At 33.2% G+C, this 21,148-nt stretch overlaps 3 protein-coding genes across 5 annotated transcripts; 1 reads left to right on the forward strand and 2 right to left on the reverse strand.

Annotated features, from left to right (window-relative positions):
* LOC11425980 (SUPPRESSOR OF GAMMA RESPONSE 1) lies at positions 1 to 4,766 on the forward strand. 3 transcript variants are annotated; one of them, XM_039834510.1, is made up of 7 exons: positions 1 to 158; positions 902 to 1,043; positions 2,400 to 2,586; positions 2,667 to 3,151; positions 3,884 to 3,977; positions 4,029 to 4,342; positions 4,423 to 4,720. In XM_039834510.1, the coding sequence occupies exons 1-7, from the start codon at positions 151 to 153 to the stop codon at positions 4,477 to 4,479; spliced, it is 1,287 nt and encodes a 428-aa protein (XP_039690444.1). In that variant the 5' UTR covers positions 1 to 150; the 3' UTR covers positions 4,480 to 4,720. The 3 variants fall into 3 exon arrangements, with proteins under 3 accessions (XP_039690444.1, XP_003614420.1, XP_003614421.1); XM_003614372.4 differs by having other exon boundaries at positions 3,884 to 4,342; positions 4,423 to 4,766; XM_003614373.4 differs by having other exon boundaries at positions 3,893 to 4,342.
* A 3,256-nt stretch (positions 4,767 to 8,022) lies between these two features.
* Positions 8,023 to 8,317, reverse strand: LOC112421692 (uncharacterized). The gene has a single exon (XM_024783169.2). It carries the CDS (start codon positions 8,280 to 8,282, stop codon positions 8,148 to 8,150), a length of 135 nt encoding a protein of 44 aa, XP_024638937.1. The 5' UTR covers positions 8,283 to 8,317; the 3' UTR covers positions 8,023 to 8,147.
* A 3,740-nt stretch (positions 8,318 to 12,057) lies between these two features.
* Positions 12,058 to 16,855, reverse strand: LOC11432610 (serine/threonine-protein kinase STN7, chloroplastic). Its single transcript, XM_003614375.4, has 10 exons — positions 16,270 to 16,855; positions 15,425 to 15,511; positions 14,935 to 15,054; positions 14,713 to 14,811; positions 14,242 to 14,410; positions 14,055 to 14,148; positions 13,807 to 13,900; positions 13,660 to 13,716; positions 12,897 to 13,310; positions 12,058 to 12,473 (listed from the first exon to the last, which is right to left on the reverse strand). The coding sequence occupies exons 1-10, from the start codon at positions 16,699 to 16,701 to the stop codon at positions 12,312 to 12,314; spliced, it is 1,728 nt and encodes a 575-aa protein (XP_003614423.1). The 5' UTR covers positions 16,702 to 16,855; the 3' UTR covers positions 12,058 to 12,311.
* Between the last annotated feature and the right edge of the window lie 4,293 nt (positions 16,856 to 21,148).

Consider the following 21,148-nt stretch of genomic DNA (forward strand, 5'->3'; position numbering starts at 1 on the left):
CTGTCGAAAAACTTTTCTTAAAAAAATCATATAAAATAAAAAACAAAAATCATTGTTGGTAGTTTCTGAGAAAGACACAGCGAGAAATAGAGAAGACAAAACCTAAAACAACCTGAAAAGTAGGTTTTGTGCTATCATCAAGCCTCTCTTATGGCGGGGTATGTAACATTCTCTTCCTTAAACTATGTTTCATTATCAAAATCACTTTTTCTTGTAAAAAAATGATAGCTTTTTTTGTGTTCTAATTTGATTTCTGAGATGGGTTCGTTTGTATTTGCGATGTTTGATGTTCTGTGTTTTAAAGTTTTTGTTTTTGTTCAAGTTGGTTAGTTTAGGTTTTTTTGGTCTTTCTGTTATTCAGTGTTCTATGATTGACAAGAAAAATTAAAATATGTGATTTTTTATTTTTTTTGGTTTTCTTTGATGCTACATTGAATCACTAAGTGTAACTAGTTGCTTGGTTTGAAATTGACATGGTTGGTCTTTGTTTTAACTTCAGAATTTGGACAAAAACTAAATGGGTGATAATCTTGCAAATGTGTTTAGTTTGAATGTGTCTATGAAGCACGGATACGGACACCGGACACGACACGGACACTGACACGCCGACACAGCTAATAATTTGGAAAAATTACATAATTTAGTGTAATTATAATGTGTTTACGACACGATGTTTATTTGTCGAGTTTCTGATATTGATTAAATGCCTAAATATGAAATATGGACTTGATAATGCTCTTAGATTTTGTGGATTTTTGTCTTTTTCAGTTACTAAATCATCTATGTAGTAATACCATAGGAATCTCTTACTTAATATTTGTTGATTCTCTTAGGTTATGTGTGTTGACTAGGATTCTGAATGATAACTGACTTTTACATTTTCTTGCTTTTCTATATGCAGACCATCATGGCTGGTGGACAAAAGTAGAATTGCAACCAAAATAAAAAGTGCATCGGGAGCATGTGATCCGGAAAATGTTACATGGAAAAGCAATCCTACAAAGGCTTGCCCAAATTGTCAGCATACTATTGACAATAGTGATGTATGTTATCTTCTAAAACGAAAATTTATATTCTTTTTCCTGATTATTTTTTAGGGTACATTGTTATGGGATGGGAGTTGCGTCTAATCCATAGTTTAGTACTTGATAGGTAATCCGTTGTTAGTTAATGGGTGTTATTTAGGTAGTTGGTTAGGAGAAATAAGGCATATCTCTTATAAATAGGAACGGGGTTTAGATTGAGGGTAGGCAATTGATGAGATTAGAATCGGAATAGTCTTGGTGTCTCGATCTCTTGGGATGTTTGTCCTTCTATTCATTCAAGAATAGTACATAATACATTCATTCAAATCTAATCCATTAATTCTGTTGGAAAAGGATAGGGATCATCTAGAAGTATTATTTGTATATTTTTAAATCATGTCTTGGTTGATATCAAAATAATCTTAAACTGGTATTATGAAAATAATTATTTTAACCATATTAGAAGTAATGTTTCTTGTGTCAACTTTCGATCAATGTTGAAACAAGTGTATAAGAAAATGCTGGACTTTATATTCAACCAGCATGAAAGTGGGTTTACTTTTAGAAAAGTCAGAAATTAGAGACCCGGAAGCAATGGGGCATTATTTTACTCTTAATATGGATTGTCCTATATAATAATGTTCCTTCACTTCTGGTGAAGAAGAAGCACCCATGAATTGCAGATGCAACCTCTTTCATTGTTTGTCGTTCTCATATTGTGCCCACTGGAATTTGTAGACAATTAGTAGAACAAGATCATGAACTCGTTGGTTGTAGTTACTGATTACAATAGCCCACAATGTGTTACACCTGCCATAGCAGGGGGTTTTGAGCACCATGTGGGCCCTTTACAAATATTGAACAATTTGTTAAATTGTTTTTTTTTTGCATTATTTCATTTTTTCCGCGCTGTTATCTTTTTAGTTTAGGCCGACTACCTGTTTAGTTAGAGTTTTGAAGCGTGTATTAGATGGAGGATGAGGTCAAACCATCTGGATTCAAATGGTCTATCATTAGACTTGGTCCATCATAGGACATTATGAGATCGTTTGAGAAAAGGTTATAATTATCGTTTTTGCCGCACCTGTTTAGCCTGCAATCTGTTGTTAGGTCAGTTGGGTTTTGGATTCCAACTCACAAGCTAAATGTCAAAACAGCTCTGTTACTTGATTGTAATTTTGACAGTGCTCCTTGCTGTATATTTTAGTTCCTACAAATGTCTTAGGAAAGAATGATTAGCATTATAGAATTAAAGATAAAATTATAACATCATGACGTTAAACTTGAAACTTCATCCTTTTTTTATTTATATACCATATATAGCACTTGAATATTGATAGTTATAAACAATTTGACATTTTTTTTTTTTGTAAGGTTGTAAAAGAGTGGCCTGGCTTGCCAAAAGGTGTCAAATTTGATCCATCTGATCAGGAGGTAATTTGGCACTTGCTTGCAAAATGTGGTGTTGGAAATTCAAAACCTCATCCTTTCGTTGATGAGTTTATTATTACTCTTGAAGTGAATGATGGAATTTGTTACACTCATCCTCAAAACTTGCCAGGTTGGTGGCTTGCGTTTTACTCAAATTTGAATTGATGATTTATTTTCAATCAATCTGATAAGCTTCAATGAAAATGTCAGGTGTTAAGCAAGATGGAAATGCATCCCACTTCTTCCACAGAGCAATTAAGGCTTATAATACTGGCACTCGAAAACGCCGAAAAATACATGATCAGGATTTTGGTGACGTCCGCTGGCACAAAACTGGAAGAACTAAGCCAGTAATCTTGAATGGGGTTCAAAAAGGCTGTAAAAAGATTATGGTTCTGTATATGAGTAGTGCAGGAGGAGGAAAAGCTGAGAAAACTAATTGGGTTATGCATCAATATCATCTAGGAACAGAAGAGGATGAAAAGGATGGTGAGTTTGTTATCTCCAAAGTGTTTTACCAACAGCAGCAAGTCAAACTGGGTGATAAGGATGAACAAGATATTCCTGAAGCTATTGAAGCAACAATCGCAAAAGTGGATCCGGTTACTCCCAAATCTGTGACTCCTGAGCCTCCTTATACTGAAAGGCTGTATTCAGATGTAGATCTAGGACAAGACACACCCGCCATTCCTCAGGTAAACCTTAAAACCATATTTTCTTGTTATCAAATATCAAAATTTATTTCATATTATGACTCGCCATGAACTCTAGTGTGTAGTGTACTTTAATTATTTGTAAAAAATGTACATCAGATAATGAGTACTCAGTAGTAGAAATAGGTGTAATGCATCTGTACTTTGTAAAAACAATTGTTTTGATCTGATAATTTTGAACATTATTTTCAAAGAGAAATATCATCAGCCAAACCACTAAGTAATTAAATTTTAATAATTTGCCTTTGGACACCGTTTAAGACAGGTTTTGATGGCTGTAGTTAAGCCGACTAGTGAGAAAAGGTTTTGTTGTTGTTCAGTTGTTTTCCCTCCTAGCATGTACGTACTGTGTTGGAAAAAGCTGCCTGAGTTTCAATCCACCTCTAGCTGCCTTAATTGCGGCATCTTTGAGCTATCTTTGTTGCTTCCTCTAGTATCTTTGTTGTGCTGGTGTGAAGAGTGTGTTTTGACTTTAGTTTCACATCATCTAGAAATATGGCTTTAATAGTGCTATAATAATTTTGCCATTCTGCACATTTGTGTTTATTAATCAAGGAGTGTAACATAGCCACTTTGCTACACTTCTAACTTTGGATTTGCTATAAGGTTACTTTTGTAAGTGCTGCTTTGTGATGACTTAGCATAGTGAATTTGAAATTATCTCTTACTATGCAATTCCTGATCGATTTTTGTGTTCTACGCTATTTACCGAAGCCTCCTCAGATGAATTGTCTGGATGAAATTCAACCTTATTGTGAAGAGCAAGCAAAAGATGATCTATCCATGGTAGAAACTGAACGTAATGAAGGGAAAGATAATAATGAAAATAATGCTGATGATGGTCAAAAATGGTGCGAAGGGACAGATAATAATGAAAATAATGCTGATGAGGGCCAAAAATGGTGGGATAGTGAATCACAAAATCTGTTGGATTCACAACAATTGGTTGACGCATTGTCCTTGTGTGATGATTTACTTCGTAGCCAGTCTCCCACTAGAGACGGTAAAGATGAAGAACAAAAGAACCAACCCAGCCTTTCTATTTATGCTCAGCTAGGACCCGAGCATCTGAAGAAGGATATCGAAGACTGTCAAAATCTCGTCCTTGAGCCTTCAAATGTAGAGTCAAATGTAGAGAATGACACACCTTCGGAGTTTCGACTAAGTCAATTGGTATTCCCCTTGTTCTCAATGATTTTTTATTAAAATGAAATTATTTTATTGTCATTTAACGCATTTTTGTGTTTATATAGGAATTTGGCTCACAAGATAGCTTTATAGCATTTGGTTACAACAAGGTAGTAAAGTAATATGGTTCTTCACCTCAGCTGAGATGCAGATTTCTTGTAACTATAAGTTGTGGGTAAGCTGACTCGTTATTGTTAAAATCTCAGGCGAACCTAACTGTTGCTTCTTTGTTTGACAACTTGGGCTGTAATTTTTGGCAGTGAACAAGAGCTTGATACTTGTTCAACTTGTGCTGCAACACTTCAAGCATATTATCTTTTTTTTTGGCTTATTGAAGTTTGACTAATTGTGATGTTACTGCAACACTTTTTTTGGGCTTATTGAAGTTTGACTAATTGTGATGTTTCAACCGCTCAAGTTTTTGGACAAGATGCTGTTTATATGGCCATTACTTTTCCCACCCTAGTTTCTCACGCGTCTTGTTCGGATTTAAAATCTGAAATGTTTCAACGCGTTTTTGGAGGTTTTTATGGGGTGTTTATGCCATTCGGATTCTATAATCCGAACTGCATAGGACGTGCAAGAAACTCATAGGTGGGAAAAGAAGCCGTCATAATAGACCATTGTGCAAGACCAAGTTTATGGGGTGTTTATATATAGCTGTTAAAATTGGTCTTGCGCAATGGTTTTTTACTAATAGACCCGTATGGTTCTATGATGAAACAGAATTGGTTTAAAGGCCTAGGGCACTATAGACTCACTCAGGTCCATGGTGAAATAGGATTTGGCTCGAGATATATCATAAAAATATGGTAAAGACCTACTCCACTATAGACCCATATGGTTCTATAGTTGACCCATTTGGTCTGATATATATAATGTGGGGTGAATTATTAAAATTTGAGAAATTCGGATCAGTCCCCTGTGTTGCTAATAATTGGGGAACGAGGCTACCCGAACGTTGCTTCCGATAGATTTTTAAAGTAAAAATTGTGCTATCGGAACCGATAGGTGGAGTTCTGCAGCAATGTGTTGAGCCAACCCATTGGCCTGGAATTTGTTTTAGGGTTTTTCTGTCAGCCCCCCTAAGCCGTTCGGTAGAGGTCTACCGAACGTTGTTTTATAGGCTTTTTGAGTAAATAGGGGGTGGGGGTAACCATCTATGTTTTATTAAATTTAACTACATCATGTTTCATCCTACTCATCTAGCATAGCACCTCTTGTTTTGGTCATACTTTATTAATTGATGGTTTGACCTTTATTATTTAATTTTATAATCTTGTTTTTTGTTAATCTTAGAATTCCTGGTTTGACCTACACAATCTCACTAAACCAGCTTGTGAAATGAGGACTACCCTCACTTATAAACACTTGATCAGGCCATCACTCAACCAATGTGGAATTCTTTGATCATTAACTTTATACGCATGTTGTCTTGGTGGTTTGAGAAACGGCGTTCAACAAGACAAGTCTCGTATTTAACTACTTTCTTAACCATCTAAAACCATTTTTTTGAGCTTCAACCTTCTTCCATGGTTGTAACTCTTTTACTTACACCCTTGGTTCATTCATCATCAAACTCTAAGTCATCTAGTGGCTCTTTTAAGTGAGACTAGTTAAGGTTTAGCCGATTGCTGCGTAATTGTTCAATATGATTTTATGGTCCTTTGAGGATGATTGCTTTATTCACTACGATGAGTGTGCTACATGTGCTTTTAGTAATAACATGCTCCCATTTGTGTAGTCATGTTGAACTGGTCTACCATTGTATCGCGATTCGAATTATTGACCGATGCACTCTTAGGTGGGGATGGTGCTTTGCTTTGAGTATGCTATAGTGTGCATGCTTGTGTTGTTCAAAAATTTTATTCATTCGTATTTTGGTTATGCAGCCAAACAACGAACATGGGAGAAAGTATTCATGGGACTCGACAAAACATAACATCGAACATGGGAGAACTTTTTCTCTAGAGTAAAGACGATCAAAAGTATCAAACTACCCTTTTTATTTTCAACATAAAAAACGAGTTAAATTAATTTTTGGTCACTTATGTATTTATTTGGTTTCACTTTCGTATCTTAACTTGTTTTTGTTTTGTCTGGGTCCCTTACTTATAGGTCTTTTCCATCAATATTTAACCTCAAATTTCTAAGGTGAACCAACATTATAGGTTGTCCACCGAAAACTTCATTATTATTTTTTTCAATTTTTTTTAACCATTTGACTTTTTTGAAAAAGAAAATAATTGAATCTTGAAGGTATACTGTAGTTTGTTTGAGGTGAACAACTCACAATTAATTATTTTTACATTTCTTCGTCTTATTCTCCATCTTTTTCTTCTTCATCGTCACATTCATAAACCTTCGCCGTACAAACCCATAAAAATCAGGAATAAATTAAACACATTTTATCACTAACTATATTAAATGAAACACATTTTACAATTAAAATTAACACTATTGATTATTGGAAATTTCTATGGTGAAGTTATTAGAATGACTTTTCTGGTGAAGTTAAAACTATAGAATCAAAAGTGTTGTGAGTAACACCCCATTGTTTGTATAGTGACATCAAAAGTTAAGTCCCCTTAGTATCATCACTTCATCATATTAACAAGAATACACTTAATCTAATTTTATCCTACCTTATTTTAAGTGTAACACCCCACAAAGTATAACACTCACATGATATCAGCAACTCTATTTGCATGTTAAAGATGCCAACGATAAAATAATACTTGTAAGTCTAAGATGTTGTAAGCATTACTAGATGAATTACTATTGATCATTAATCAGTAATCAACAATTTAAAAATGAATCAAATATTAAGATTAAAATTAACTTTTTCAAAAAAGTCAGTTTCATGACTGCACCGTAGAAGTTCCCTTGGTTATTTCCTTAATAACCATGTAAAACTCAAAAATGACACCTAATTTGAGACGGATAGAGCACATTTGAACAAAATATCATTTCTCATTAACCATAAACACCAAGTAGTTGCTAACCATATCAAGCTTTTCCATTATTATTTTTATGAATGCCTCTTTTACACGGTTCATCCCGTGTTTGATTATGTGTTGAAATTATCTCTCTGTAGCAGGACTTTACCGCAAACCCATATTTACATTTTCTACTAGTTTTCTTTTTCTGCTTCCGAGAATCATGTGTACGTTAAGATAGGTGAAGAGTTTACGAAAATAAGTTGAAAACAACTTATTGACATGTCATAAGCTGTTTCAATAAGTTATGGCATACAGTCTTATTAGTGCTTATGTCTTTAGATACATTGACATATAACAATCCAAACATGGCTTTGCCTAATATACCGTATATGTTGCTAATTGTAACTTCATTCTTTAGTCTCAAAATGTAGAATATGTACACAAGTGACTTACAATGAGATATACATATATATACATATCACTCATCATGAGTATCTTTTGAAAATGATTCACATGTTTTTATATATTACAAACAAAGAGGAGGGTGAGGGATAGAAAATATAAGATACATATAATTTGATTGACATCAACCAACAAAATGGCATTTGGACATATGTATGATGCATTGATATAGTTAGCTTCCATTTGCTAAGGAAATTGAAGCAAGCTAAATTGTAGTTAAGTCCCTCACTCACATATTTATATGTATACTTTTTTTGAAGAAACTAAATTAGCCCACCTAAATTAACACTGGAGAGAATCGAATCTGAGACTTCAAGGAGGAGCACACTCCCAGATCCCAAGCTAATACCACTATGCCAACCCAAGAGGGTTTTATATGTACACTACTACTCATGCCAACAAAGGAGCATGATCACACATCTCCTAATTATGTATAGCCTTGCCCTTTGCTCTCTAAGTACTCCCCCAAATCCTTTGTTTGATGATAGCCCACTACTTCTCTTTAACTTTGATCTTCCCATGGGATTACTTGTTTTCTTAAGCTTAAAGCTTTCAACTTGAGTGTAACTTGTTTAATTTGGTTTATAAAAATTGTTGAATGATGGGTTCTTAAAGAACTAGCTTTGAGGATGTGGTCAAAAGACTAATACACCTTGGTCTAGTAAAGAGGCAACTATTTGGCATGAAAGGGTGTGAAGTGCCTCAAAATCCAAGAGACAAGACAAACACCAATTGTACCCCACCTGACCATTTGGGAATTAATGCAATGCATGCATACCCCAATAAGAAGGAACTAATAAAACAAAACATGCAATTTAGCCAAGCTTCACTTTCTTGCATTGCAATTTGCAAACTCTAACTCTCTATATATATTATTCTACGTGTAGCCACTACCCACCAACATAACATAATGGACTTGCCATTACAAGAATAAGGTGTCATTGTTTATTTATATTTAACAAGCTTCCCTCAATTTGTGCATGTTAGGTGATTAGATTTGTAGCATCCCCCTTCTTTAATTAATTTTTTTTTTTTTCTGTTTTTTTTCTCTTCTTCTCATTGTTAATTCTTTGTAAGTAATTCCTTGGATTTGATCATCTATCCACGTAATGACTACTTCCTCCATTCCAAAATTTTGGTGGTTTAAGATATTTGCATAAGGTTTAAGGAATCATTTAATTAATGTATATTTTCATAAAAACATGGATTTGTCTCATATGGAACTTCAAAAAATGGATCGAAGGTAGACCTTTAATCACAGTATTTTAGTAAAATATTTAACTTATAATAATAATAATAGTAATAATAATAATAATAATAATAATAATAATGATGATGATGATGATGATGATGATGATAATAATAATGATAATAATAATAATAATAATAAAAGATTTGTACCCAAAAAAAAAGGAAGAGATGTAGTATTTATTAAAATTTACTAAATACGATAAGGATGCACATTTGGATAAATTTTAATAAAGTTAGTTTATTAATAACTTTATTAATTTTCAATGAAAAGAAAATAAATAACTCACTATAAGTAATTTTGTAAATACAAAACATTTTAAGTACAAGTTTGTTTAATTCGTGAAATCAACGGTCTCTATTCACCTTGTTAACAAGTAAAATTAACATACATGTTAAGAAATGGACATAAAATGTATTTTCGCAAATTAAACCAGCCTTAAAATTCTCAATTTTATGAACAAAAATAAAAAGCTAAAACAAGTAATTAAGGAGTAGTGGATATGGGGTTAGTTTAATCGTATATATCCTACATAAGAATCAATTCATAAATAGAAAGAACCTCTAGAAAGTTTTAAGATCATATTTTGCATCAAAGTTTGCATATTTTTTTATTTATTTTTTTAAAATTGTGTCCTTCCATTACTACAAAGTCCAGAAAATATTGCACAATATTGGGTGATAAACTACTCAAAGAAATTAAACAAAGAAACTGATTTTGATGAGCCTAACCCCATAATAACAGCAACTTAACTTTCCCTGGATTGTGGAAAGGAGGGACATGATGTTAGACTTCATGATTGGTAACTTGAACATTTTTACACTTTTTATGGACATTAGAAGCTTATTTCTGATCTACATCTATAGAAAACTTTTGACTAATTTGCTTTGCAAATAATCCAGTTTACTATTTTAATAATTATATACTTTATTTAAATTATTTCACTTTATCTTATGACTTTTTTTTTTTTCCTGAATATCATTGTTTGGATATACTTAGAGGTTTTTCATCTGATGAATTTTATATTTTAAAGGTGTGTTTGGATTGAGGGTTTAGGAGGGGAATGGAGGAGAGGATTTAGTTTTTTTTTTTTTTAAATTACGGACTATATAACATATTTTTCTAAAATAAATTAAGTGTGATTGAAAGATTATAGGATTAAATATATTTTTCGTTCCTATAAAATTGGAAACTTCTAAGTTTAGTCCTTACTTAATTTTAATAGGCTTTTTAGTCACTACAAAAAAAAATTATTTCTAATTTTAGTCCCTGTTACAACAAAGTTTGTTTAATTATCCTTAAACTCTTAAATTTTTGAACGATTTTTTTGAGACAAGTTTAAAACACCATGAAAGGTTCATTTACTAAAATTTAGAATTTTTTAAAACGAAAAAAGTTAAAGCTAAAATTAACAAAATTCGGACGTAGAAATCAAATTTTGCGACAATTTTTTACCGAGGAACTTTTAGTAATGTTCTTAACACGTCTACAAAAAATTGTTCAAAAATTCAAGAGTTTAAGCATAAATTAAACAAATTTGAATTGAGGATGGACTAATATTGAGCGCATAAATTTTTTCTAGGGACTAAAAGAACTATTAAAATTAAGTAAGGACTAAACTTAAAAGGTCCCAATTTTATAGGGACCAAAAACATATTTACCCAAGATTATATGATCGTTTATCATGTTAATATGTTAACTTTTTTAAAAAACATTTCATAAATATCCGTAATTTATAAATGAAAAGTAAACCCTCCCCTCCTAAACCCTCCATCCAAACACACCCTAAGAATTCTGTATTCCGTCCCAAATCCTAAATGGGCTCCAAAACAGAGGCAGAGGCGTATTTTAAGGGGTTGCACCACCAACACACCAGGCAAAATTGCTTCTTTTTTCATCATGTGAGTTTCTCGCGCGCCATATGCTATTCGAATTATAGAATTCCAACGGCATAAACACCCTATAAAAAGCTCCAAAAACATGTTGAAACATTTGGAATTTCAGAATATGAATAGGGTGTGCAAGAAACTCATAGAGTGGAAAAAGTAATGGGCCCCAATTTATTTAATAAATAATGAAACATTAGTTTTATTTCTCTTTTGATGTAAAATATTAATTTTATTTCTTTTTCTAAATACATATTAAGTGTTGGATGATAATATTATTTTTTTTCCTTCCAAACAATAAAAATACATAGCAAAGTGTTAGATAATAATTGGTGTAAATTACATTGTGTAGAGGTGGTTGGCTTATATAGGTCTTTCGTCCCTGCAAATATAGGTCATTTGAATTTTCGTCCTTGAAGTTACTTATCCGATGTAATTAGGACCATTTTTCAAATGATTAATATTTGCAGTGGCAAATTGGAAGGATTAGTAACTTAAGTGACGAAAATTCAAATGACCTATATTTGCAGAGACGAAAGACGTATTTAAGCCTTATTTATTTCATTTATGCTTTAATTTGAGAGTTTTCAAATTTGAGAGGAAAGGATATTTAATTAGATCCCAACCAATACAATTCCTTCCTCCCTTTTCATTTCTGTATCAAACAACTGTAAGTCCTTTGATTGTTCTTTTCTCAACATCACTCTCTCAATCTATTCCCTTCCTTTCATTCCTTGCAATATAAGTAAGTAATATAAATCTAAGAACTGGTTTGGTATGCTTCCATTTTCTATTATCCATGGTAATATCTTTTCTAACTTGAAAATTAGAAAGAGTCTGAGTGGTGTGTGAGTTGCAACACTGAAATTTGTGAGTCCAACCACTCAACAATTACCATTCTTTAATCAAGCAAAAGAACCATGTAAGTCTTTAAACTTGCATTTCTTCTCAATCATATGATAATGTGAGGAATAGAGAAGTTATTAGTTACAGGTTCTTTTTCTTTCAGTCTCTCAAAAGTCTAACCAAACACAAGACATTTTAAAACTTATCTCTTCCCCTTCCCGTACTTCGCCTCATCAGTTGAACCAAACGGATCCTAAAGCGGAAATAATTGAAGCAGTAACACCTGGAGTGAAACCACTAAGGACATATTTTAAATATCACTAATTTCATTCTTTCAACTATACCTTCAAAAAATGTTACATAAATGTGGTTGCACGTCAAAATATTACAGGCGCATCAATCAGATTCTACTTACTTCATAGCATACCATATACAGTTCAAGTAAGTTTCATTTCTTTTTTTAAGTTCATATAAAACATTGCTCTATCTGAACAAGATAATCGATTTCGATATACAAACTATAGACAAAAATATTGAAAAGAAAAAAGGGTATTAAGTATTTACAACTTTCATTCCTCTCTTGGGATCCATCTCCTCCACCAAATGCTTTTCCTGTTTTTGCTGAGCTCATCCATACTCTCATTTAACGTTTTTATAATTTTCCTTTGCACTTTAAGAGCTGAAGCTAGAGCATTTCTTTGTGCACCGGTCTTCTTCTTGGGCACAATTTCCTACAAAGCAAAATATGATGGATAAATGGTGTCAACAACTATGAGGGAAAAAGGGTTGAATATGTTTGGGGTTCAGTCATATAAGCAGATTTTGATTTTTTCCCCTAAGAAGATGATGACTATGACAATAAAAGGGTTAAATATGTTTATGGTCCACTAAAATAAACAAAATTTGATTTTGGTCCCTATAAAAAAATTCTTTAGATTTTCATCCCTCCAAAAATAGGGAGCCTTGGTGCAACGGTAAAGTTGTTACGCGACTGAAAGGTCATGGGTTCAAGTCCTGGAAACAGCCTCTTGTGTAAAAAACAGGGTAAGGCTGTTACGTGACATCTCTCAACAGCTTATGTATCTAAAGAAATGACATGTGGCCATCTGTCGAGCGTCCAGCAAAAAAAAAAATTTCAGTATTAAGATGCATACTCTAAGTTCCTGGAGTTGAGCTTCAGTGAATCCACCCTCCTTTTCTGTTCCTGATTTTGCCATAAGCTGAATAATCCACTTGGCAGCTTCTCCATAATCCTGTATTGTTGCTCGAAAAAACTTAAGCCTCAGATTTTGCATGATAGATAATGCCAACAAGCCTTCTTTGTCAAAGTAAGGATGAGCTAACGCTGCTTTAGCACTCAGCCTTTGCCTTGCTTTATATCGGACCATTGACGTCAAAAGTTCCCATCCTATTCCGCCATCTAAATCCAACAGCTCAAAGCCTCTCCTAAGTTCAGCGCCACATCGAGGCTCCACAGTTTTTCTCCATGCAACCAAGTCATAGTCACACCTCTTTAATTGACGGTTGAATTGTATGAGGCTATTATCAGAGCGTAAACCAGGAAATGCCTATATAAAATGATCAAAATTGTGAGCAATAAAGAATACCATTTTGATCATATAATTTATTAGAGCACTCCTTGCCATTGTTTAAATGATTTCCCTGATTAGAACTTCCATCAAGAAATATAGGAAACTATTGTATAAAAAAAAAAAAAATCTTGATAGATCAAAACAATTAAAATCATAGCCATAATCATTTTAACTACAAAAATACGAAAGTGCAGTCTTGTATTTGTCAACGAGGTAGTTATACTACTAATTTACGTCTTATATAATTTATTACAGAAATTGACTAATGAATTCAAATAACAGCAACAAAAGATAATAATCAGTTTTCTCATTATTTGATACTCACCATTTGGAGGAATATTAGACCAGTACTGTAGATATCAAATCTGTCGGGAAGATTCAACTGTTTGAAACATAGAACAACATCATTAGATGTAAATGAAAGTTACATGTGATATTATTAATCATGGATGGTTCGTAAGAAAAGTTTAACCTGCCATAAGACTGGAGAGAGTGCAGTTGCAACTGGAGCTGAGGGTGCAGATGGAGTTTGTGTGCTCATAATGTACTGCTCTGGTGCAGCATATCTGAAATGGAAGGATTGTACACAGCATGAGGGTAAATACAACGCATACTTTCTAACTTGAGTCATCAAGGATCCTAATAATGTACCTATTAATCAACTAATCATTAAACACAAACTTCGATCAGTGGAGTAGGTTAAAAGTCATCTGAAGATACCTTGGATCCAAAAGAAACTCTTTAGGAATGTAGTTAATGCCAACTCGCAAGTCTGTAGCAGCTCCAAGATCAATTATTTTGAATGTACGAGACCCTGACACCATGGTTAATACAGAAATTAAAGCTTAACTTGGTTTGAGAATGTTTTGTAATTTGAAAATGTTATGCAATCGTTAGACTGTTTTACCTTCAGAGAAAATAATGTTCTGCGGCTTAATATCCCTATGCACAATACCAGTTGAGTGAAGACCGTCTAATGCGAACAAGAGTTGTCTTATGATTGTTTGAATAATTTTATTTTCTCTTTCCAATCCCTTTGGCAAATCTTGTACCTCACCAAGAATCAATGTTTCGACCTGAAATTTTTGGCACCATCACCGGGGCTGATACTGGCGACCTTTAGAGATCATAAATAACCAAGGAAGCATAAAATTTAAATAGAACTTTCTCGGATAGAAAAGTTTTAGTAGAATTTAAGCGTGAAATAAGTGTTTCGGGAAAAAAGTTTTAGTAGAATTAAAGCATATGAAACATATCCTCACAGATGAAAGACTGATGATTGATTTGCTGATATATAAACTTTGTTATAAAATTTAACTAAAATACTGACATTTTTAATTTATCGAGTATAATGATCTTAATTAAAGAGACTACCAACATTATATGGAAAATCTCTACTCTGCAATAGATCGGCTAAGGTAGCATCCCCTTCAAACCTCCATATAAGCCAATATTCAGGTGTCTTCTTTGTAGACCTCTGTAAATAGTAAATGAAAATATCAGTCTTTGTCGCAAGCAAACTATAATGATAAATGATGAGACTGAGAACGCCTTCGATTTCTCCAAACAAGTAACACAGTGATACCCCAAAAATCCTTACCTCAAGAAAACCATAAACAAAATCTGCACAGCTGTTTGCACAAGCTCTTCGTACTCGTTCATTCATCCAAATTTCTACAGCACCATATTCAGTCGCCTTCTTCAAGACTAAGTCACCTTCCTTCCAGTGAGAACCAAAAAGTACCATAAGCCCCATAACTAAACAATTCAAGCGACCCGGAGACCAACTGAAATCTCACAAACACATGCTATACCCACAAGTTGGTTCTTCATTTTATTTTCTAAAAATCGTTAAGAGAATCTATAAATAATTAATGGTTAACTTGAAATTATTTTATGTTCTTGTTCATGAAAAACTGCAAATAGTTTATTGTAAGTCCAAAAACATTAAAATAGTTTACAAACCTATAAATATAATATATATCATAATATAATAACAAGACTCAGATTACGTTTCCCCAGCTCGTATCCCGACTTCATCATATCTAAGAATGATCGCAAAGAATTCATATCCACAACAATAATAATACCTTTGAAGAGGGCTTCTTGGCTAGTGTCACTCTATAAACAACTCCAAATGATCCCTCCCCCAGCTTTTTCCCTAAAACAAAATCATCCTGCCATAATAAACCATTCTCAGCAATAATAAATAGAACAAATTCCCGAAATACTATTTCATAAAAATTGCAATAAAAATAAATAAATAGTAAACCTTCAATTTCGTCACTAAATTTTCACTCTCTCCTATTTGGTCCCTAAATTATCTCTATACTATTCTCAGTCTATCAAACCGGTTTTGTAAGCTAAATTTAGGCTCAATCCAAATTTTAAAGTAGTATCACAGCCTCTTTTCGACCAAGGGACACATGGGTTATGGATTGAAAATAATTTAGGGCCTATTTAGGATCTATCTGGCAAGCCACAAATTTGAGTTTATGGCTTATAGCTTTTGTCTTATAAGCTCATTTGACTAAAAAAGACCCGTTTGGTAACCGTCACTTTCTCACAAGCTTATAGCTTATTTTTACTAACTTACAGAGGTTTCTGATAAGCTAATTCAAGCAGCTTATAACTTAACATTTTTTATCTCAGTTTTACCTTTGTAGCCTTAATAGAAAAAATTAAATATTAATTGAATATATCTTATTCATGCCATTTCATACTTATAAGCTAGTTCAACGACTATTTTACGAAACACTATAAATTCAATCCGCTATCAGCTATAAGCTACCTTATAACATATTCACTATTTTTTAGCAAACAGAGTATTATTATATTTCTATAGCTCATCAAACAATTTATTAGGAGAGTGTAATAGGTTAGGTAATAAATTGAAGTTGTAGTCTAAGATAAAAAAATTGAAAAATTAACAAACCTTTCTGAAAGTAGGTCTAAACAACCTTTCAACAAAAGCAAGAACAAACATATCAAAAAAACCAGGAGCAACACCAGGTGTAGCCCAAAGATAAGACAAAGCACCAAAAGCAAGAACAACACCAGGGACAGTAACATTCAAGCCACTAGACTTAGGAAGAGTGCTTCTATAGATCATATCTCCACACTCCATAACAGTACATGGAAGTCCAACACCAACACCTACAAATAGGTTGTGAGCTGATTCAAGAAGCCATTCAGCACCATGAATGGCTTTTGTGGTGATGAATCTTGCACTGCATGGTGGTTGTGGTGGTTGTTCATTGTTTGAGGGTTTGATTCTAAGTCTTTGGCCAAGGAAGATGGATTTTTTGTTGGGGTTGTAGGGACGGAGCTTTGTGACTCCAATTCCTTTGGTTGCAACAGTGGCCATATCATGAAATTGGTTTTGGTTTGTGGGAGAAATAGTTTACAACTTCACCTCTTCAACTCATATCAATCTACTTCAATTCTATACCACAAAAACCTCTTTTTTTGTCTCCAAACAAAATGACAAAAACTCACATACACCCAACTTAAATTCACCTCTTACATAGGTATATGTTTAGTGGAATAGTTTTATTTTTGACAATTAATTTAATAGTTAGAAATTCACTTCTTAAAATAAGAGATGAGAGAGTATTTAGTTAGTATATTAACATAATCCATATATTATGTGATGTTTGGATGGCACTTTGGTGCCTTTAGTTTCGGTGCTTTTGGGTGTCTTTAGTTTATTTTAGATGAGAGAGAATGTTGGATGAATGATTAAAATAAATTATTTGGATGAGATAGAATAAATGATTTAGAGAGAGATAGAAACAAAGGCACAAAAGACACTGAAGTGTTACCTGTGATGTTTATCTCAACTGAGTTAAGTTCTTGAACTCGATGGAATAGTTTCTATTATAATAGATTAAACAAACTTTTTAATTCAAATTTTAAAAAGAATTATAAAAATAATAAATATAATAGTTTAAATGAATAATATAATTAGAAGTAAAAGTATTACATTTTATGTATCTCTAAATAGTTATAGATGTATTATATTATTTTATTTCCTAAAAGAAAGAAATTATTATATAATTTCTTTTTATATGGATAATTTATTATATTATTTATATGTTAAATATTAGTTAACAGATATTTCAGTTATTTTTTGTGGATACAGAGAGTTCGGAGTTTGGACGTTTGGAAATTTGGATTGAGGCCTAATACATGCCACAGAGAACACGGGAGGAATTGTCCCCACCCCACGTTTTTAACAAATTATTATACGGTTTTTTGCACGTATATTTTTTAACACTGTATGTTTTTAATCCTTATAAATATATCAACTTTTCGTTTTAGTCCCTCTAAAATCTTCCTTCAACTTTTAGTCCTCCAAAAATTTTCCATCTTCACTTTTGATCCCTCTTTTAAAGTAAACTCATATGTAGAATTCACATTTTTGAATAAAAGTTTGCAGAAAAATTCATAATATTATAAGAATCTCTCCTAAAAAATTTAGAATTTTTTAACAAAATATGAATTTAATATGAATTTTTATATTTTTGATGGTTAAAAATTCATATTAAATTTATGTTTTGTTAAAAAATTCTAATTGTTTTTGGGAAATACTTTTACAATATTCTACACATTTCTGCACAATTTTATTAAAAAATACTAAAATTAATTTAAAAATAGGGACTAAAAGTAGTGATTGAAAATTTTATAGGGACTAAAAGTTGAAGGAAAATTTTAAAGGGACTAAAACGAAAAGTTGGTATATTTATAGGGACTGGAAACATATTTAACCCAAGAAACAATATATTCTTTTTTTTAACAAACTAAAATGGTACACCATAATGATTTACCCCGCACAAGATGTGCAAAAGGCAAACCACCGAATAGTATTTACAAGATCAAGGTGGCCACAACAAGGAAACACTACCAGAAAAATAAAATAAAATTACAAGTGGAACCCATGCATAAAAGCGAATGTTTCCGTCAATCATGATAATTGTAGCAGAAGGTCACCTGTTTAGATTTCAACATAAAAAAGAGTGCAGTTTAACCTTTTCAATAAGAGTCAAAGGATCAGAAACCGTATTTTTGAAGACACGGTCATTCTTTTCCTTCCAAAGGACCCAAACTAAGGCAAACCAAATAATTTTCAAGAATGAATGAGTAAATCTAGGCAACCCCGCCATATATGTAAATTGAATGAAAAGTTGTCTGATGTCACCAGGTAAGACCGACGAAATTTGTAACCAACGCCGCACATGAGACCAAAGAGAGTCGAAAGTGTCGCAATGTAAAAACAGATGTGTTGTCGTTTCCGAATTTCCACACCTCGAAATACAAGTCGTGTCAGTATGATGAAGAACATGTTGTAACACCCCGTTTTCCCAACATAAAAATTTCTTAACATAAATCAGAGTAAACATCACAAAACGGGATATCACATTTCATATAATCTAAAATAGTTAAATAACAATTTAACTTCCCAACAAAATATCTTAATCATCGCAGCGGATTTAATTCAAAATCATAAATTGTCTTGGCACGCAGGCCCCATCATAATATCTCAAATAAATTCAGCTAAACAAATCAAATCATAAACATCATAGTCAAATACGTAAAGGAAATGAAGCATGCATATCATAAACCTCATCCCGTTACGTATCAGAGCAACCTAAGACTCAGTGAGGCAAGGCCACTCACGACAGCACAACAGCAACCTACGCTCGATCACCTGCAAGTTGCTCATACGAAGAGCAACGTTTCCAAGCAGAAGGGGTGAGATTTCACAAAACAATAATATTAATCAATATAATTCAACAATCATAATTAACATCATAAATCTTCAACGTAAGCATCTTAAAACATCATAGCATCATAGATAATAATATATCAAGTAATCACTTCATTAAAGCATCATAAATCTCATAACATCTTAACATCATTCATCATTGACTCGACTATGCAACTTAGACCTCTTATATGCATGTGGTACCAATTCAGGGCATGAGCCCCCAACATTATTTTAGTATTAATATACTTTCAGGGCATGAGCCCCCATCGTTATTTTGAGCTAATGCTCCATCATGGTGAGTACAAAGCTCCAGGGCATGAGCCCTCAACAAATGTATGCTAATGCATGGACTCAATCTCTTAAAACATCTTAATCATCATCTCATATATATCCAATAATTTGGAGGTTCAACATCATCTTAATCATCTTATATCGACTCATGCAACTTGGTTGAATAACAATAGCAACATAGGCAGATTACAAACAATCATGATAATTATACCAATTCAATTCATCAACATCTTATGTATACAATTAATCTTCAAGTAATGCATAAACATTATAATACATCATATTCAACACAAACATCTCGTATCAGCTTCACAGATTGCAGTTAACTTCTTATATAGGTCTCATTACTACCTAAGGGTCCATCTCTAATCAATTCAAGCAACACATATCACAACATTCTCACTTGCACTCAGTTCTGGAAGTGCTCGCGAGGCGAGAGCATCTGCTCGCCACGGCGAGTACAAGCCAGAATCCCAACTAAAATTGTTCTAAGCTAAACCAGGTTCAATCTCATTCTAAGTTATCATTTAATCTTTAATAAACATCTTTAGGCACTCAAAAGCATCTAAGGTTCAACTCAAAAGTCAAAAATACAGAATTCAACGTGTTCTCTGGTCATGCTCGCTACGGCTAGTAAGGTTGTTCGCTGTGGCGAGCTACGACTTGTAACTCGCAAGGCGAAGGGAAATGGCTCGCGTGGCGAGCGATGAACTTCATCACTCGCGAGGCGAGGATCATCATTCGCGAGGGCGAGCAATGAATATAGGCTCGGGCAGAATATGGTTTTTCACGAAAATTCAACAACTCACATGGTTTAAAGCCTAATTTCGATTCCAAAATTCATCCTATTCATAATCTAAGGTCAAAGGACGTTTTAAGCATCAATCTAACAACCTAACATCATTGAATCATCAAAATCACCTATTAACCCTAATTTCATAAACTTTTTAATTCAATCCTAACTTGTTAATTTGATCATCAGAATTACATGGATTAATACTACTGAATCATTAGTCTCACCCTTACCTTAGTTGATGAAATCGCAGCTTTCTACCTTGACTTCTCCCTTCTATGGCTTTTTCTCCCTTTTTTCCAAAAACAGTCGTACGTACAAAGTGTTTCTAAAAACTAGGTTTTCTCTTTTTATATCTCCTCCTAAAATCTTATCTTATCTCACTTTCTCCCCCAAAACTCTATAAAATCTCAAAACAGCCCCTAACTAAATATTTTATTTTATTTTCAAATCTTATTTTATTAAACAACAAAATAAGTCTCAAAACCTCATAAAAATCGTCACATCACATAACTCATCTAAAATCATCCAAATCATCTAAATCGTCATAAATCACACATATATTATATAAATATAATATAACTCGTCTAGACTCGATTAAATAATTAATTAATAAAAAGTGGGCGTTACACATGTCGCTGCATCAAATTGTCTTTTGTGATAAGTCTGTTGCGAAGAAGACGCCACACGAACAGAGACACCTTTGAAGGAATATTCTTTTACCAGACATCGTCAACCATAGTCCTATCCACTGGCTGTCCAGAGGTAGTGAGAAAGTGATAAGCTCCCCTCACCAAGTAACCCTGAATAGGATCTAATAGCTAATGTCGTGCATCATGAACATTTTCCTGCAAAACAATGTTATGAAGAAAAACAGAGCACTCCCTCACACTCTCCTCCTCCCAAGCAAACAATCGCCAACGCCACACTCCATCCCAATCTCATCCACCCTTATAACCC

The sequence above is a fragment of the Medicago truncatula genome, chromosome 5 (genome assembly GCF_003473485.1).
Source record: "Medicago truncatula cultivar Jemalong A17 chromosome 5, MtrunA17r5.0-ANR, whole genome shotgun sequence".
Lineage (NCBI taxonomy): Eukaryota > Viridiplantae > Streptophyta > Magnoliopsida > Fabales > Fabaceae > Medicago > Medicago truncatula.

Excerpts from the sequence above, each read along its gene's own strand:
- LOC11425980 (XM_003614372.4), top strand. Across the intron at positions 1,044-2,399 it reads ATACTATTGACAATAGTGAT|GTTGTAAAAGAGTGGCCTGG; the intron begins GTATGTTATCTT and ends TTTTTTTGTAAG. Across the intron at positions 3,152-3,883 it reads ACACACCCGCCATTCCTCAG|CCTCCTCAGATGAATTGTCT; the intron begins GTAAACCTTAAA and ends TATTTACCGAAG.
- LOC112421692 (XM_024783169.2), bottom strand. The coding sequence starts at position 8,282 with ATGGGAAGATCAAAGTTAAAGAGAAGTAGTGGGCTATCATCAAACAAA.
- LOC11432610 (XM_003614375.4), bottom strand. The coding sequence starts at position 16,701 with ATGGCCACTGTTGCAACCAAAGGAATTGGAGTCACAAAGCTCCGTCCC. Across the intron at positions 15,512-16,269 it reads TTAGACCTACTTTCAGAAAG|GATGATTTTGTTTTAGGGAA; the intron begins GTTTGTTAATTT and ends TTATTATGGCAG. Across the intron at positions 13,717-13,806 it reads TCTCTCCAGTCTTATGGCAG|TTGAATCTTCCCGACAGATT; the intron begins GTTAAACTTTTC and ends TGTTTCAAACAG.